Genomic DNA, 19,855 nt, shown 5'->3' on the forward strand with positions numbered 1-19,855 from the left:
TACAGATTTTGGACAAATATATTAGATTACTTTTCTTCATCTACATTATTTTGTTTTACAATCCGATATGGATTTTGGCCACATTATGAAGAGATTTCTTAACAGATTTTTAATGCATTAAATAATTTTTGTCACATTTATGTATTTATTAAGATTATATGACATTCTATGCAAAGTTTAGATTATTTGAGTCAATATACAGGAATTGATAGAGTTGTTAAAGGATTTTTACACCTAAGAAATAAGATTATGAATAATATACATCTTTTTACAATTTTTCTCAATTTTCATCGCTTGAAGAATATTTTTAATTGCCATCAGCAGTTTTAATCGATGCATTAACATAATATGAAGGCATTTTCACCTATTTTGACTAAGCGTAGAATATGTTTATACCTCTCATAATATCAGTGGATCCCGATGATCTGTCATTATTTTCCGAAAATGATTAAAGTAGAAATGCATCAGTAGCCTGATGCTGAGTATCTCCGCTACACGGAAGTACATTGTAACATGTATATGTCTGAGAGCGATTGTTTCTCCCTAAAGCCGGGCGGCTCTCGAAAAAAATAATTAAATTTATATGTAGACGGAAACTGCTTTGCATTGAGACATTGATGTTGACAGAAAAAAAATTGGAAGTAGCGACGCTGATTTAAGTTGCGATTATTATTACCATTTAATTCGCTCCAGTAAAAGACATTTTTTAAATATATTTTTAAAATGTATATGTTTTACCGCTCGCCGTGACATTAGCATTAACATAAAATTCTGTGCACAAAATTCAAGTGTAACGCAGAATGTTACCAACCGAGTGGCCAAAGGCTCTCATCCGATCACTGAAGATAAGCAACATTGCGTGCGGATAGTACTTGGATGGGTGACAGCTTGTTTTATTGTTCTAACGCAATAATAATTATATTATTCTTTTTTTGTTAGATAGATTTTCAGTTTGATGCGTAATTTTAGTGTAAGTGCATGCTACTGAATGCTGAGCCATGGCTAAGATTGCCTAATAGATCTGCATCACGATTCTCAGTCAGTGGATCCCGACGAAGGATAAAAATAGAAGTAAAAAGTAAGTGAGTAATATATGAAAATTCGCTTTCGTCCATGGCATTCAAACAACAAGTAAAATATAGCAATTTTTTTATTTATATTTTTCCCGTAGCAATAGGAAATCAAGATAGTAAATCAAATCAAAAATACTTACAAAGGTAGTAGGTAAATATAGATAATGAGATGTTAGATAAAACCGTATTTGCACCTGCGGATGTTTTCATTATCATATTATTTCATTAGATAATTTATTATCTTCTGACTAATGTTAAAGAATTAATTGATTAGTATAACTTTTTTCATAAATTTAATGTACCTACATTTTTTGAAATCTATGCAATAATGAGTATTGGAGCTTTCTGTTTTTTGGATACAAATTTACTTCTATTCTAATAATAAAATTGAAGTATTAGACATCAGTGATTTTAAAATATTTTCATTTCATGGCGTTTTAACTATTTAACTAAGCATAAAATATTATATTTTTTATAAATACAACCATTTTGTTTATCCCGACCATATAGTCTAATATAATGCATTTTCAGTGGCAATGTAGTTGGATTTGATATTGATATCTCAAATTTTGAAATTACATATATAAAATAACGCACTTGCAAAATTCATTATTAGTCATAAATCAGCTGTAGGGCGGTAAGATTAGGATTGGTTATTTCCTGAAAAAATCCCAATCTGGAGATTCTGGATTTTCCATCATTATAAAAATAAAAATAAAATATTACAATTAAAATTTTGCTAGTTTTCATTAAACAATAGTATGAATATTTATAATTAAAAAATATAACGCTGTATATATTAATATGTTAATATTTTTTTTCATAGTAATAATTATTTAACTACAAAAATAAATACATTGCAGCGTTGTTACCCAAAGAATAAAAATCCATCTCTGTAGAAAAATGATAATTATTTATCAATTGGTATTATTAATTAATATTATTGCATTCCTTTTTTTCATGAAACTTTCAGTACATTCGCCCTCTATAAGTTCGTAACGTTCGTAATATGTACTATTTATCTTTAAAATTGAAATATACCCTTTCTAATACATTAATTACCTATTTATGTTATCGAATCAATAATCCTTAAAGATAATAATTATTAATGTTCTACTGTTATTATATAATAGTATTTAATTGATTAGATCACTAGTCTAATATTTTTTAGAGTTTAATCAATATTAATGACAGTAGAATGGTATTTAAGGCGTATCCTCTACCTACCAGAGCCACCTAGAGGAAAAATACGAAGCTTAAAATTTGAGACATTTTTTTGATATCATTTAAACTGTATTAATTAATTTGGGTAACAGATACGCGGCGTACCCATGATGCTCCTCAAAGGCGAGGAGGCGGGTGTCGGTGACTTCCATTTACGCTGCCTCCCCGGCTTACTGGTGAAAAACTATTCACGAGGAAGCGAACTATCCGTCTATTGACGCTGGATGCAGCGTTAAAGACCTGGCAGAAAAATGGGATGCCTCCACCAAAGGCAGGCACGCATACCTATATGTTTTTTTTTTATCCAAATATCAAATGGCGAATGGAGATAACCGCTTGGACTCCAGATCATTACACCAGTCAATTCTTGACTGGACATGGTGGCTTTGCTGGCAGGCTCTTTGAGTTTGGTCTTGTTACCCGTTCAACATGTCGATGTGGCGGAGAAACACAGAATGCAAACCACATCTTCTGGGAATGTCCTAAAATGTGTACGGGAAAGGAAGAGCTGCTCAAGTCGGTTCAACCAGCTGTTGGGCCCATTGGACCGTCCGACCTGGGCGCCATAAATGCCAATTTTATTGCATTTAGAAAATTTGCGGCGTCATACTGCCAACGTGAAGATCTCTTTACTTAGGATGTTCGGCAGTTTTGAATTAGCTTTAATTTGTTACTTGTTACAATTTTTAATATTGCTTCTACGTGCTCATCTCTCTCATGGGTACCTTAATTTAAAGTCATGTTAATTCAGTCAAATCATATTTCAGTGCATGGCGACCTTAGTCTCGGGCAACTGCTCTTGAGACATTCCCAGTCATTAAAATAAAAATGATGATTCACATCCAAACGTAGCGTTCCATGATATCCCCGATTAACACCGGGTGTGATGCGGGGCGGGTGTGGTTTCGTGGAGCTATTAACTTCAATGTATTAATTAATAAATATGTATGTAGGTACCTGAAAACGTTAAAAAGAAAAATATTTTATAGTTTAAGTAAAGGATAAACATACAAAAAAAATGTGAATTTGTTATTGGATCCCATTTTATTATTATATTATTTTATGGTCATATTTATTATTGAAATTTATTTTATTAGGTATCCTTTATCCAAATTATTAAAAAAAATCTCAAATTGCAAGCTTCGTATTTTTTTGCTAGGTGCTTCTGGTAGGTAGAGGATTCGCTTTAAGCTTTATATAGCATATTCGTACTTAAGGCAAATACACTGCAAAAATATTGTCAATACATTAGAAGAAACTTAATAGACTAACATTTAATATAAAAATAGCCATATACAAATTAGAATTCATTTAATTATTGTAACATTTATGTAATATTTGTCCGCTTATCTTTGAATTTTTATTGTTTTAAATATATTTTAATTGTATTTAGCCGCTAGGTGCCTCTAGTAGGTATAGCATTTGCATTACATATAAATTATTACTCTCAAATTAGGTTAAATTAAAATTAAATAAATATCGTAAGTATCTTTTATCATTATACTCCTGCAATTTAGCAATAGCCATAAGGCTAGATGGATACCTACTGATTTTTATATAATATCATATTATTTTTTTACTTTTTGGACGATAATAATTTAAAAAAATATATGTTTGCTAAACAATTTAAAAGTTAAGCTATTTTCGGATCTTGTCATTGAAAAACATTATAGAATGCACGTGGAATATGCATGTTTTGCTAGAAACTAGATGATATTATATTAATTAGTAAGATGTAGGATGAATAAAGTCCGTAAAACGTGTATATTGAAACGTAAACTTGTAAAAATAATAATCAATTGTCATTACTTACGTAGGTAGGTTAATCTCAACTGATAAGATTATCTTTTGAATAGTATAATGTTATCATATATTATTATCACAGTGGAATGTTATGCGAAATACCACAAAAAATAATGATATAGATATATTATTGAATTGTGTCTAGAAGTCTGCATACTTTACAGATTGTGATTTTGATTTTGTATATATCCTAAAAAAATAATGATTCACACAATTGCATCATATTGTACATTTATAATAGGACGGAAGTAGTGTTTTACGATCTGTCTATCGTGCGGTTAAGTTGAATACTCCACCTACCAGAGTCACCTAGTGCAGTGGTCGGAAAACCGCGGCTCGCGAGCCACACGTGGCTCTTTGGCCTCTTGAGTGTGGCTCTTCCCCAAATGACCACGTACGGACTAAAACAGTGAAAAATAAAACAGTCAAAATGTCTTCGAATATAACCAACCAGCAAATCGAAGATTTCAAATTGGTTTCAGCTTTATTAATAGTAGTTGACGAGTTTTGTGACATAAATGATACGGATCAAATGTGTACAATTTATTTCATCTACAGGTAATAAAGAAGAACTTTTAGGATTATTGTCACTCAAAGGTCAAACACGTGGAGAGGATATTGCAAATTCTGTAATTGAGTGCATGGAAAAACATCATATTCCACTCGATAAAATTGTGCCAATTTCAACAGATAGGGCGATAAGTATGACCGGTGTAGGAAAAGTGTTTGTTACTATTTTGAAGGAAAAAATAAGCACATTGCATCATTCGTCAAAAAGCGCTTTGTGCGCAGACATTTCCAAAAGAAATTTGCAAAGTAAGCTTTTAATCATCGCCAATTTTTTTTATTAGTTAGTTTAGTACGCAGATCTTCTGCTGAATAACAGGATACGTTGGTTATCAAAAGGAAACGTTTTAAGACGTTTCGCTACCTTATTAACAGAGAATGGTGTTCACCATCCAGAAATAGGTAGCGGACAAATCAGTTGATCCAAAAATTTTATTTCATAGGAGACGTTACGTCTCATCTAAATCAGCTTAATCGTAAACTGCAGGGGGAAGGAAACACATTTTTTTCGATGTTAGAAGAAGTTATTTCATTCGAAAACAAATTTTCCATTTTTGCTTATGATTTCGAAAGAGAATTTTTCACTTTCATAGCCTGCTGAAACATCGCTACGAAAATAATTCTGATATTGACATATGCTATTTAAAAACAACAATTTTAAATATGAGGGAAGTTCTTCTCAACAGGTTTCAGGAATTCAGAAACAGCAGAGCGACGTTAGTCTTTGTTGAAAAAACCTCTTTATGCTACGGTAACAGAATTAATTTTTTCTCCCTTTAATGTTGACATTGGCAACTCAAAATTTTGAAATGCAATTGCTGGATTTAAAAAATGAAGAATTATGGAGCTCTAAATTTCAACGTCTCTGTGCTGATATGGACATATTGGAGAAAAACAAATATGAATATGGTTCATAGCACAAGTAGTCTACTTTGAAAGACCTGGAGAAGGAAGACGCGATGATTTTTAACACCTGGAATAGTATTCCTGACTCATAATATGATCAATTGAAAAAACTAGCGTTTGCTGTTCTTTCTCTTTCCGGTTCTACATATTCATGCGAACAATCTTTTGCAAGCATAAACTTTATCAAGTAAGAGTAAATTGAGAAGTCGTCTTATTGATGAAAACCTGGAATTGTGCCTAAAATTAAAAACAACAACATACAATCCTAACTTACCCAAACCTTTCAAGGAGATGGAAGGCAATTGTTAATTAAACGTAAAGATAATAATTGATGTAAATTATATCTCTATAGACTTTTATATACTTTATTGATTTAATTTTATGGATAACTTACTTACAATTTAATTTTTATCAATAAATAATATCATTATTAAGTAAGACATCAAGTTTTTTTCAGTGTACCTACCTATAGTTTAATTAAGACTTAAAACTTTAATTAAAGTTTATTAAGTTAATAATCAGTGTACCTACATACATATAGTTTAAGTTTAAGAAATTTGGCTCTTCAAAGAAATCGCAATTATTGTACTCTTGATATTTGGCTCTCTTGACTAATGAGTTTGCCGACCACTGACCTAGTAGAAAAATACGAAGCTTGCAATCTTAGACATTTTGATATTTTGCATTCTAAAGAATTTTAATTAATAAATTCGTACCTACATATCTGACAATATTATATAGAAAAATATTTTTTTTTTATTTTTAGTCAAAGATACTCACAATTAAAAAAAAATGTTGAAAATGTGAATTCGTTAAACTAAAGGATCCCATCATATTATTACATATTATTTTGTGTTCATGTTTATTCTATTTCAATGTAAATCTTATGTTGTAAACGTCCTGAATTTTGATTTGTTATGTCCACAATGTTTTGTTTTCTTAAATAAAATAAATACATAATTACATTAGATTATTTATGTTGGTTCATTTTGTATAGCTTATGATTGGATGTATTAAATATATAAGTCTCTTACTCTTTCCATCCATTTTTGCTAGAAGTTGTTTTCTTATGTCAACTTATATGGTGATACGAGTATTATGGCTCCAACAAGTATAGTAAATAAGGTGACAAATTAATTTATATTTTCTACTACATTGGCAATCAATCTATACTTTATTTAATATTTCTTTGACCTAACTTAATCTACTATTTCTTTTTTATAATATACTTAATGTAAAACGATCACTGATTTTTATGTTTTCTATTCTCTATTATAGTCCGATTTATATAGCATGACACTTGACGGAACGAATATTCTATCTCTGGTTTATGATGAAACCGTATATAAATATTTAAATACTATGGGTGATTTTAAATAACGTATAACCAGGGTATACTGTATTTACTGTTATGTGCGTATAACCTTATTTTTTTGTTCATAAATGCTATATTAAACGATCCGGGGAGGGCAAGCGACAATGAAAATCGTGTTCACGAGGAGACTAGATAGCTAGGCTGTGGAAACTTATTAGTTGGATATTGCATTATTAATTCTATAATTATGTATGACATACCTCATAAATAATATACTTATAAATGACCATTAATAAAAAGCTATAATATCACAATATTACTAAATTAGTTCAAATAAATCAAATTTTCTCAATCAACCCACCTCTCAGACCTGCTATTAAAAACTTATATTTCAATTTCAGAACCCAAACATATTATACAAAGAATGCTGCATTAGAAAACTATAGATGGCAGACTTAGTATTTAAAAATGCTTCAAATGGTAAAAAAAACATTTCTAAAAATATTACATAGGTACCTACATAATGCATGGTATAATAAATGCATAATAATATTTACAAAAAAAAATAAAAAAAATCAATTCATATAGGTATATTCTTTAAAAAAATAGTTAAGTATATTTGATAAAAATATAAATAATATTAACTAATAGATAAATTATAATAGAATAATGTACGTGTACCATCTGTACTTATACACTATAATAATAATGTTATAAAAGAAACAATCGCAACACTTACTAAATAACAGTGTTTTAACAATACATTATTATTATTTAACAAGTCTTGAAATGGTCAACATCTCTGTTTTCAATTGATTGCGATTTTCTGAAGGTATCAAATAATCGAGCAGTGCCTTTGGTCAGACTTCTGAATGCGGTCATCTGAAAAAAAATATAACATTTCATTTATGACAGATCGGAACAAAAGTTTCCATAAAAGGGTAAGAGAATAATTATTAAACGTGTAATAATATCGAACTAATATAGCAAAATAATGAGTTTTTCGATTTTTGGTTTATTAACAGGTATTTAAAAGCCGTGTCAAATGAAATATTAAAATTAATCATCGAAATTTAAAAAAATAAAGTGGTAGTCCTAGATTTATTTATATTTGCTTTATCGTATTAATATTTTAACTGATCAGTTAAACATACATTTTTTTATTAATTAGGATAAGTATCAAATTGTTGAAATACAATTAATTGCAATATAACTGCACCATCTTCTCTCCGTGGAATGATTGCATAATCACGCAGTCTGCCAAAATGAAAACATCTCTCGCTCTTTGGTATATATTTTTATACGTTTGATAGAAAAACTGCACATTTAAAAAAAAATCTTTGGTTTCACTCCACTTGTGAACTTGTGTGACATTAAAAAATACAATTTAGTACAATATTTTGTAAATTAAAAGTGATTATTAGAGTAATAATTTTTCCAAATGTTATAGAATTGCGTGGAAGATTTGATATAATTTAATGTAATTTATTTTATTATTTTGTAAAGTAGAATTCTATTAAATACATGTTGACTCGATTAATATACCTATAGAAATTAACATAATTTAGATTACTATATTATTATAATAAGTTCTAACTTATGAACGTTACGTGTAAAGAAAAATAAGAAATAAAATTATTTTGTAGGTACCTGTTGTGGCCTGATTCTCTGAATAGTTCCAGATACTAGCCATCTAACTAGTGGACTACAAGGTGGCGAAGTAAGGGATCCAAGATATGTATAATAGTTGTTCTTGAATCCAAGTCCGAGGTCACTTAGAAGAATTGCATCTCCAGCCGTCGCTCCTTGCTCGATTACTTTCGTAACGGTTGCAGTTGCAGCACTCGACCTAAATGCTGACTTAAATGAAAATATTTGACCAATTAAATAATTATTAATTAAATAACGAGTGATATTGAGAAAATATGTCACCCATAAAATGTAAATATAAGACCGCTGGTAATTTCTGCAATCGACATAGTTCCACGTACACTGAAGAAATAGTTTGGGACCTGGGTATTGCTAATTAATTAAATAACGGTCGTTTGGATGCATATAACATCAACCAAAGATTCACGGTACTTTGAATACTTGTCAAATAAATTACCTTAGTTGCTCACTATCGAAGTAAATAGGTATTCACAGAGTTATTGCTATATTGACCGATGTTTCAGTTATTTATTTTTTCGATTAGAATACAAGTTTTGTAGTGATTATTATTTAACTTAAGAAAATTTAAATGTAATAAGTAGGTAGTTTTCACGTAAATATCATGCGTAGAAAACATATTTTAAGTTTATATATTACAATATTTATTATGGTATAATTGTAAGCCAGTTATTTATACTCGAGTTACTCTATAAATAGATTCATAGACTATAATATCTCCCGGTTTCGGCATAGTTAATTTAACGCCCTGACTGTCATACCTACTAGTGAATAAAAAACATACGAATATTTTTGTTATATTTTTTAGTAGTACCCGAATATTCCAGTGGTCTAAAAGTATAGTGTGCGATTTTGGGAAGGCAAGGTTTTGTAAAAATGATGAAAAAAACGTTACATTTCATTTTGCGTCACTTCCACGTAATGATTTTGTATGTAGTTAAAATCTATACTTACATATAAAATGGGTACAGTGACAATTTATACGTCATGTAACTATTATCATCAGGTATTTATTATGCAGAAACTCTATTAAGTGCGTCCAACGCAACAGGTGCGTTGTCAATTAGTTGGCCATTAGATACTATTAGCATGTTAATTAAATGTGATCATTAAATAGTAATTAACAGATCCGCAGCGAATGAGTTAACAAATTATTATAATACTCGTAATTGGATTCCATTATACATAATAATTAATATTAATATAATATATTATTTAATATTATAAATAATATAAAATATTATTTTCTGAAGATTGCTATGTTTGTAAGACTTTTTTATTGTTTAGTAAAATATGAAAACATTATTTTAGTAGGTACTTACTTTGTATATAACAGCGACTATAAGAACAGCCTCTCTATCACCGTGAGATACTAGGGCTTGGTTAATATCACTAAAAAGAAAAAAAAAACATTACCTGTAATTCGCCATAGTGTTAACTTCTATACCATAGTTGATAGATATAATTTCTTTTTTTTTACACCCAATCTTGTTATATATCTGATTCAACGTTATATCTGTACCTAGGTATATGATGTTATTTTTTTTGTCTGAGTGGCAATGCATTATTAATAATATAATATGTATTATAAATTAATAATACACATGTATCCTACGGATTTCTCACCACCTCTATAAATATGCTTACATGAAATATGTACAATTTTATCATATATTTAAATAAAAAAATCTCAGGTGATATTTGATAATATTATTAACTATAATGTTAATGTTTACAGGTCTTAATGATGCAATGCATTTAATCTAACGTGATATCAGTATACCTATGATATTATTCTCTATAGCAACTATTAATAATACATATACATAATATGTTTATAAAATAATAACAACAATCATATTATACTAATTGATTTTTTATCCAAATTTAAATAAGTAGACAGTTTTACACTGATAATTTTTTACTAATCATTATACCTAAGTTTGTTTTCGCTTTTTTAATTTCATTATTTAGGAATCAATGCCCAAATCGATGTTCACTAATTGTAAAAAATCTATTATATTTATATGATATACCTTTTATAATATTATCTGTTATGATTTAGTACATAGTATAACTTACGTGTATTTCGTACTGTGATGTATGGCATGCATTTCCAGAGGATGCTTACGAGAATTGATTGCATGTTCTGATCCATCAAAATCATCGAATCCCCAGTGCCAGCGAATTCCTGCGAGCTTGTAGTCACCCGTCAATGGTCCTCCTCTTATCGTTGGAACAGAACTAGGTTTGATTTCCAATTCAACTAATAGATTGTAGCAGGAATATAACCAGTATAAATTAGCAATGTAAATTTAGTTGAAGCTTATTGAGACAAAATAATATGTCATGTTCATGTTTCTAAACACCTTAGTAATTACTTATATATTATTTTACTTCAGTAGCAAATAAAAGGGAAGTGATTTATATTTAAAATAACAGTTTAGGCAATAAATGTTTATTTACGAAACTTAAGCGATTGCTAAAAAATTATGTCATTTACTAAGCTTTAGCTATAAATTATAAAATAATTGAAAAATGTAATTTACGCGAAAGAATTATATTAACATATAAAACCTCATACACCGGTATGCAGTACACCCTAAAATTATTGCAAGGGCGAGATAAAAGTATAAAAAATATGCAGTTTGTAATCGGACTAATATTTATTTATTGTGGAATGCGGACTCTATAAGTAAGGTATTTTTTTTTTGCCAAAAACAAAAGAAAAAACTAGTCAACTTCGGGATTAGAGAGTATTTTTTTAGCAAAAACATCTAGATTATCTTCACTTTTGGAGGCATTTTATTTTTTTCCGATAACACCTTAAACAAGTTATTGTAGCAAAAAAGTGTTCCCAAAAACGAAAAAAAACAAACATAAAAGAGAACACGCCACTTATCGTGGTTTTTAGCACTTAACCATAAAAAGATTTCGCACCTCTGCAGGGATATTCTAACGCTACACAACATATAACTTCAACATCAATAAAAAATGATACTTAGATATGATATTAAGTCGTATTCCGACAGTTAATTATCACGGGATATGTACTGTCAGGAGTGATCTTTTTTAACAGGGGTCAAGTTGACCGCGTTAACTGGTTAAGAGAACGACAATTATAATATATTGACATTACCACTAATTTATGACACTCGTGCTATGGTTTCCGCATCAACTCAACACCATAGGATATGCATGCACCAAGTTAACCACGAGTCTAGGCGAAGTTGCCCGAGCTCAGCAAATGCACATGTTCAAACACGCGCAATAACAGCATTTTACTCCCTACTTCAATTATAGTTTGTCAATTTATGGCTACGGCCGTACGTTGTAGCTTAACCACTGGGGAATGCCGAAAGAAATGGCGTATTTCAAAAAAACACTACCTTATTCTAAGGTCAATAATTATTATAAAGCAATCATTAATCGTAGGATATTTATCACACTTGAATGGTCAAAGACAAAGCTTATAATTAATATCTTTATAATTATTTTTAAATGTGTTAATCTTGCCCATTTTTTGAATAATAAAATGCTTAATTCTTGTCAAATTTGGGATCACAGAGATTATCAATATAATTTTTTATCGTAAATATTTCACTATAATAATGTCGACATAAATTATACTAATGGTTTTGTAAATGCGTTTAAATATTAATAAACGTAAAAAATCTTAACACCACTGCACATGTATGTACTGAAATATGACTATATTCTAAAACATTAGAGCGAGAGGTTTAATACTATTTTATGTGATAAAAATACTTTATGCAGTCACCAAATGTTTAAAATAAATATAAAGGATAATAAGGCTTCAAAGATATATAAGAAAAATATCTACAACGTTTAAGGAATGTCCAGGATCATGCTTTGAAAAATGCAATAAAAGCTCCATTTTGACCTACGCTGAGCATGTCCCCCCTTATTTTAGTTGTGGGTACCACTAAACTTTAGATGAAATTAATTGTAGTAGGTATTACAAAACAATATTTTTTTTTGTTAAATAACGTAAATTGTCTATATAAATAATTTACACAAAGAGATTTTATTTTATAGTACAGTGATTTGGGCTGCATAAGGGAATGTAAAGATATAGCTGTTATTTTTTTTACTAATATTATTAGTTCTTTGTATTCTTACCTGTATTATCTACCCGTAAGACACTAATTCCAGTATGAGATACATTATAATTTAACCACTTGAGACAGGTTGAAGTCATTCTGTCAGTCACGTATCTATTTCTTATATTGACTGGCGATTGAAATGGACCACTGCATGCTGGATAAGTTTCAAACCATTTGTCTTGTTCTGAAAAATGTTTTAATATTTCAATATTTTGATTAACCCGTTATCTTCTTTAGATATACCAAATATTGTGTTTCATAATAATTAGCCTTTACTTCAATTTCAACTATGCAAATGTTAGATAATATAATGTTGATGGAAGATGATAAATTAAAAATAACATTGATTTTATCAAAATATCAATATGTTATAATACTCGTATTTTAATTTATTCATGTTAATTACTTTACAGATGGGATTAGAATTCTTTATATTGTGAGCTATTGAAAGTTGAAAATATTAATTACCTACAATATTTTTTAATATAGTAGGTAAGTAGTTAATACGATATTTAATAATGGTATTATAAACATAACCTGAAAAGCCTTAAAAATTCACATTTCAAGAATCTTAAAAGTATATTGATGGTAATGGTATTTAAATAAGCGTATTTCACTTGCCATGGCAGTGCCTTTATTTATTTTATAAATTAATATGATAACAATTTACTAACCAAATTAAAAAAAAACACTTCCGTCTATTTGGAAATAGTGGTAAGGATTGACGTAAATTTTTTAATGGCTGAGTATTTATTTGATAATAATATTATGTTTATGAGACTTTTTCAAGTTATGTATTTTCAAGCATTATTAAGTTGTGTATAAACGATTCAATTTTAAAGATGGATCTATATTTTTATCGTAGGTACATACCATCATAAGACCAGTCGGATGTATCTGTAAAAAATGAGAGATTGTCATTACTACACTGTGAAATATGTTTTATTGATATTGTATACTCACAGACAGCAATCATCAACTGTAAATCGGGCTGATGTTTATTTCAGTTTTATTATTTTACCACGTTTTTCATAGATCGTATTCGTGTTTGTCCGGTGGTTGTTTATCCAGTATAAATCTTGTAATCGATTTTTAACTAACTTTCTGACTAGCTGGACATTTGAAACTTTTAGAATATATCAGAACATGATGCCAATGCATTCTTTTAATACTTTTAACCATCTTTAAGTAGAATTGAATTCATTTTCAGTTAATTCTGTTTTGTATGAAAAGTTATTTTGGAAGAAATCCGTTATCCAATCCACTATTATTGGTTTCTAAGGGGGTGGTCCTAGCAACTAAATTATTAATATATACGTGCGTTACTATGGAAATCAAAATGACATTTCAGTATTTTATATTTGTTTGTTTGTTTGTTGCAAAATAGCAAAAAAATGATTTATTGACATTTGCCTTATTTGTCCTAAATTATTAATACATATAACTGTCAAGTTTATATGATTCAACAGAAAATTTAAAAACGTGGTAGGTATATAAAAAGTTATTTTTATCTTGTAATCATTTACATTCATCTCACTACTAACAGAACTAACCAAAAATGAGTTTAGTATAAATAACATTTAACACAAAATAAAATTAATTATTATACCTATGGATGTTTGTCAGTTTGAGTTGGTCTGTATTAAAGTAAACGTTTCTTTAATAAAAAAATGTAATTACTGTTTTAAACTATTATCAAGATGTGATATAATTCAGTAATGTAAAAGTAACTAAGATAATGAAGAAACATAACTTTGGAAACACATTCTTAAAGAATTGACAATTTTATAGTTATGATAAGTTTGCACTAAGATATTTAGGTATTTAAACTCGTAGTAGCAAAATTTGCCAGAAAACAACATCACATAATAAGTCACAACAAATCCGGCAAAGCGCCAATTCACTCAACAGCTATCGGTTTAGTTCGGTGTATGGCTGAAATTCATCCGAGGAAAGCATACACTTTACAAGACCAACATGTACTTAGTGATTCAATTAGGACTCCTCGGACGAAGACACCTCCTTGGTGGATATAGTCATCATGTCAATAAATAACGAAGGTGTCATTTTTTTAGTCTCTTAACGATAAATATTTTATTATTATCTTATTTGTTACGGCGTTGTTACGGCGAATCTTTAGTGAAAATATTCTTGATAGTCAAGGCATATATGGAAGCGACTTAAAGGATACTGTGCCACTAATAATAATATGTATAGTTGCATTAAGTTGCGTGTCAATATTGTTGACATGACACTTTGGGACCTAACAGCGGTACAATATACAGATAGAGCTACGGAAAAAATAACTGTATGTAATGTATGTGAACCATACGCTTTTTTAATGGTTTAAGGTTTAGGATGTTACAGCAGTGTTATCCCAATAGTTTTCTTGCCTTGATTTTTGAGTAGGTACATCAGCAGTGTATAATTTATGACCAATTCGCGTAACATATTAATGTAATTAAGTTATTGAATTTAAAAGACTTATTCAAAAGTATTTTCTTGTAACAGATAAAAGACATAATAATATTCTAAAATTTAATGAAATATATATTTTCTCTCTCTCAACCATGTCCGATTCTAATAGGATCATAATAATGATCGTAACGGATTTGTTTTTACGAGAAATGGATGTCAGCCATTTGCTCAACCTATTAGTTCCATACTCTGACTTATACACAAATTTAAAAACAATATGTATACTTGCCAGACCCAGGATTCGAACCTGGGACCCACTTCCTTGTACCTATCTCATTCATCTACTGATATATCTCTTTTTTATGTAATACTGTTATATTTATATATCTTTGTTTCTAAATGTCATGTTGTGAACGTCTTAAACTTATAATTTGTAATGTCCACAATATGTTAAAAAATAAATGAATTGAATTGAATTGAAATGAATTGAAAATGAATTGAATAGGCCGACCCTTAAGCCTCGATGCCATAATTTTCCGTAAAAAAAATATTCATGCTGAAGCTAAACTCACCAATTTGTTCAACTTTTTGAATTTCTTCGCTTGGGTCATCGTTTAATACATCTGTAGCATTAAATAACTGGGCTGCAATTTCTTCTAAATCTAAGCTCGGTTCCTATGAAAAAAAACAAAATGATTTCTATAAATGTTATGCAATGCATATTATACGTAAAATAACAAATATGTTTATTCAATCAAAAATGCTTTTATGTTAGTTTATTATATTAACTCAATTGTCAATTTGGTTATGTTTGACAGAACTATCATCATTCTCCTTTTATGATATAGAATTGAGTCTGCAATAATATTATCTTAAAACTGTGGTACGGAGAAAGAAGATAGTAGGTACATAACAATTAAAGAATACAATTTAAAAATACAAACCACTAAATAAATATTTTCGTACGTAAGTGAAAAATAAGGAAACCGCGACGCCGATGTTATATTAGCAGATATTTTTATAAAAAATATATAGATATATATATATATATTATATAACACTTTAACTGGTCACGCGGCCTAATGATGGTATCATAGTAAAAAAGTAGTGTGGTATTTGAATTGAAATATTTGCAAATATCCCAAGGATTTGAGAAAAGTACATTTATTTATCTACTATACCCCGGTGCCACATTTTGACGACCCATTGCTGGTTTCTACTTTTGAATTGAAAAAAAAATCCATCTCCGATATTTTTCTGATGCAGTATTTGAACCATAACTGATGAAATATAAAAAAATATTCGGCTATTCTTTATATTATATTTATCATTGGCAATATAGTTTTTAAACAATTCTGCAAATAAAGACGTGTATAATTGAGTTAAAGAAAACTTTCGTCTATATAGATAGAGCTTTTATGATTACAATTGACGGTAAAAATATATATGGCTAATGATAACAATAGAGGCAAGTCAATTCGCAATCTAAATACAAGTTTCTGTACATACTTTGATATTTATTATCCAGGGACTCTATGGGATAAAATGGCGTACATTAGCGTTACAATATGTTTAAAAAACTTTTTATAATATGAAATTTCATAATATTAATAACTTTACTTCTGTTAAATCTTCTGTAAATTAAATTTATTAAAATACTATAATGTATGATATAATATTTTTATCGAAATATTTAATAATTACCTAATAATATTTATTATCAGGACATTTATACATTTATATAAAAAGTGCTTAACCATCTATATATTCGTCCTTATTGAAAAAATCTTTGATATTACCTTATTTTCTTCTTGCGATTCATTTAGAAGGATTGTGCCGTTTGATTCTCTTGTTATTTGTTTATCTGCTGGCTTTAGATTTCCTAATGGAGTATTTACATTTGCAGCACCATTTCCTTCACTTGTTACCCGGGAAGCACCTTAAAAATATATCAATATTTAGTGTAATGATTTTTAATGAGGATTTTGTGAGAATTTAACAAATAGCTACGCTTTTTGGAATCTGGTAAAATCATATTTGTGGTCTTTGGTTAAATTAGGATAAATGTAAAATTAGTAGTTTCAAGATAAGTACTAAGATTTCTTTTTATTTCGACCACTTAAAATAATAGTGGTATCTGATGATATTTCTCTCTCAGTTTACAAAGAGAAATATGTGTGTTACACGGACTCAATTAAATAAATTAGCTATCTTATTCCATATTCATTCCAAGATCACAGGTTTATATTTGTCTTCGTGTAACCTTTATATCAATGCATTATACACGGTTAGCTTGGTTAGATATTAAATGACAATTATTCATTAATAAGAAAGAATTATTATTATGAAAGGTTTTAAGTTTTACTAATAAAACTACTCGTGCATTGTATATGAATAATTTGTCAAAATCTCGGAAAACCACTTGTGTCCAAAGTGATATTCGTTTGTCCCTTTTAAAAGGGTAAGCCATAAATCCTTCTTGTGTGGTCTTTTCCCCGTATCACAGAATGCACTCAAACATTCAACCTACCCTCTGACAGAGCAAATAAATTAATGATCATAATGTACACACAACGTAAAATACTTTCTTATTTATATAATACTCGAAAAAGCCTTGAATAGTGACATAGTATATAAAAAGCTTGGATTAAGTGTGATGTTAAATAATACTTTTAAATAAGTACTATACTATCATAGTAATACAATGTTTTAAGTAAACTCGATGCCCTATTTAAATCTACCTAGTTAGTTATTGTGTTTAAAAGATGATAGCCATTTTATTGATGGACTTTGAAATTATCGCTGATACTATTCCAGTTTATAAGAAAAATCTGCAATGTTATTATTAGTTTCTGAAACTTAGTCGTTATGGTCTTTAAAACCAAAGGTGTTAGTAATTATGTCCAAAATTTCATTTCATTAATTTTTTATTGGTTGGGATTTTTTTAGTTGGTACCTAATATAATATTTTTAATAATGGGTTAATTTCTAAATCTTGATTTGCAGAAGCTCATAAAATTAATTCATTTAACCTACAATATTATTATAAAATTCTTAATTTTACTAGTATCATACAAATATTACACAAACGTTATGTTTATGATAAAATACACCATGCTTTATATTGCCTAAATTATTAAAAATATAACTCTTTTCGCTTACCCGATAATATTGAAATAGATGCAAATATAATGAAAGAAGACCATCCAATCGACATTTTGACTTGGACTTTGACCTGTAAAAAATAATTCACATATGTTTACGTTTAATTGTTATTATTTTGGAATTGAAAATATTCAGTCATACCTAATGATTATTTTGTGTGATACTTCAATAATTAATACTAGTAACTAAAAAAATTGCTAAAGCTATCACCTGAGTGTTATCGTTAATTTTTTTCATACAGTTAATTTTTTAACTAATACAATATTATTTTTACATATTTTATAGGATGCGTAAACAGAGATTTTTTAACGATTTTGGTGCAATGTTAAAATTCAAAATTTGCATAAATATGGAGACATAATTTATATAGCAATATAAATTTAACAGATAAAGATATACGCATTGAATCTTTTCCTTTTTTACTTATTTGATTTTGATAATGTCTATCATACTTTTTCCATTAAAAAAGTTAGATTTATGCTTCAATAATGACATTATATTAATGCCGTACTTTCTTTGAGATTATTATTTTGTTCAATGTACATATAATATTTTTACTTGGCTACTCACCTGAAAATGATAATAATACGTAAAATATAAAAAAAAAACAGTTCATTGAATAGTAGAGCAAAGTGATAATAAATAATTTTAATATAATAAATACGGTGTGTAATTATATGTACTATCAGAACATAGAATACAGATAATGAATAATTATTATATCGGCAATAAGTATGTAGTATAATATTTAAAAATAAATGACTTTCATCGAAAGTTATCAATCTAATCTATTTCTACGTCAAAATTTCATAGTTGCTATGAAATTTAATAAATTCTAAAATATGCACAGTATTTTTCTACTGTAATTATTATCTAATACTTAAATATCCTAGTTTTTTTAAAGTTAGATTTATGGTCATAAATAATTAATGTAAAGTAAGTATGTCAATAATATATCACAAATTTTATGCAGTAGCTATAAAAACTCACGTGAAATAATAAATATATTATTATGTTCAAAATTTGTGGTTAAAAAAATACAAAATATCTTGAAAGATGTTGAAAAGAAACTAAACTGTTATCAGGTCATGATTCTCTTTTTATAAACTTGTATTGTATTAAGCCGTTCAGGTTTGGACAACTTCAGTAATTAAGAGACGATTTACATTTAAAGATTACTGACCGAACCGTCTTAGTTTAGTTTGTGCGAGGCACATTCGACAGTCGCAGGTAAAATATAACTAAAATAATTAACATCTGTGAAAAAAATAATTCAGGCTTTGCTTTAAAGCTAAACCTACTGTCTTTATTAATGATCTTCTTTTGGTCTTCTTATATTATTGATAACTATCTACTAATTGCAAGGCCCCCACAAAGGGGGGCTAACAGGTCTCTAGCCTGGGGCCCAGGCTTAGAAGGGGCCTGGCGTGGCAGGTCAATCAGTTAAGTGAGATAAACACACCGTAAATTATAAAATTTAATAGTCGCCTGCGGTGCGATAGGACGAATAGAATTTTATTTTATAATTATTTTTAGTGTGTTTCCTGACTATGAAAGTGACTAATTATCCAACATGGCGAAAGGTCACA

General features: G+C 28.7%; 1 protein-coding gene across 1 annotated transcript; it reads right to left on the bottom strand.

The window, feature by feature from the left end:
• Positions 1-7,538: 7,538 nt before the first annotated feature.
• LOC147079240 (carbonic anhydrase-like) lies at positions 7,539-18,323 on the bottom strand. Its single transcript, XM_085949179.1, has 9 exons — positions 18,264-18,323; positions 16,901-17,040; positions 15,674-15,776; positions 13,557-13,580; positions 12,700-12,867; positions 10,639-10,822; positions 9,879-9,948; positions 8,539-8,748; positions 7,539-7,770 (listed from the first exon to the last, which is right to left on the bottom strand). The coding sequence occupies exons 1-9, from the start codon at positions 18,316-18,318 to the stop codon at positions 7,663-7,665; spliced, it is 1,062 nt and encodes a 353-aa protein (XP_085805305.1). The 5' UTR covers positions 18,319-18,323; the 3' UTR covers positions 7,539-7,662.
• Positions 18,324-19,855: the final 1,532 nt, after the last annotated feature.

Source organism: Rhyacophila brunnea, unplaced genomic scaffold (assembly GCF_057557595.1).
Source record: "Rhyacophila brunnea isolate RB1 unplaced genomic scaffold, BYU_Rbru_1.0 scaffold_10, whole genome shotgun sequence".
NCBI classification, from domain to species: domain Eukaryota; kingdom Metazoa; phylum Arthropoda; class Insecta; order Trichoptera; family Rhyacophilidae; genus Rhyacophila; species Rhyacophila brunnea.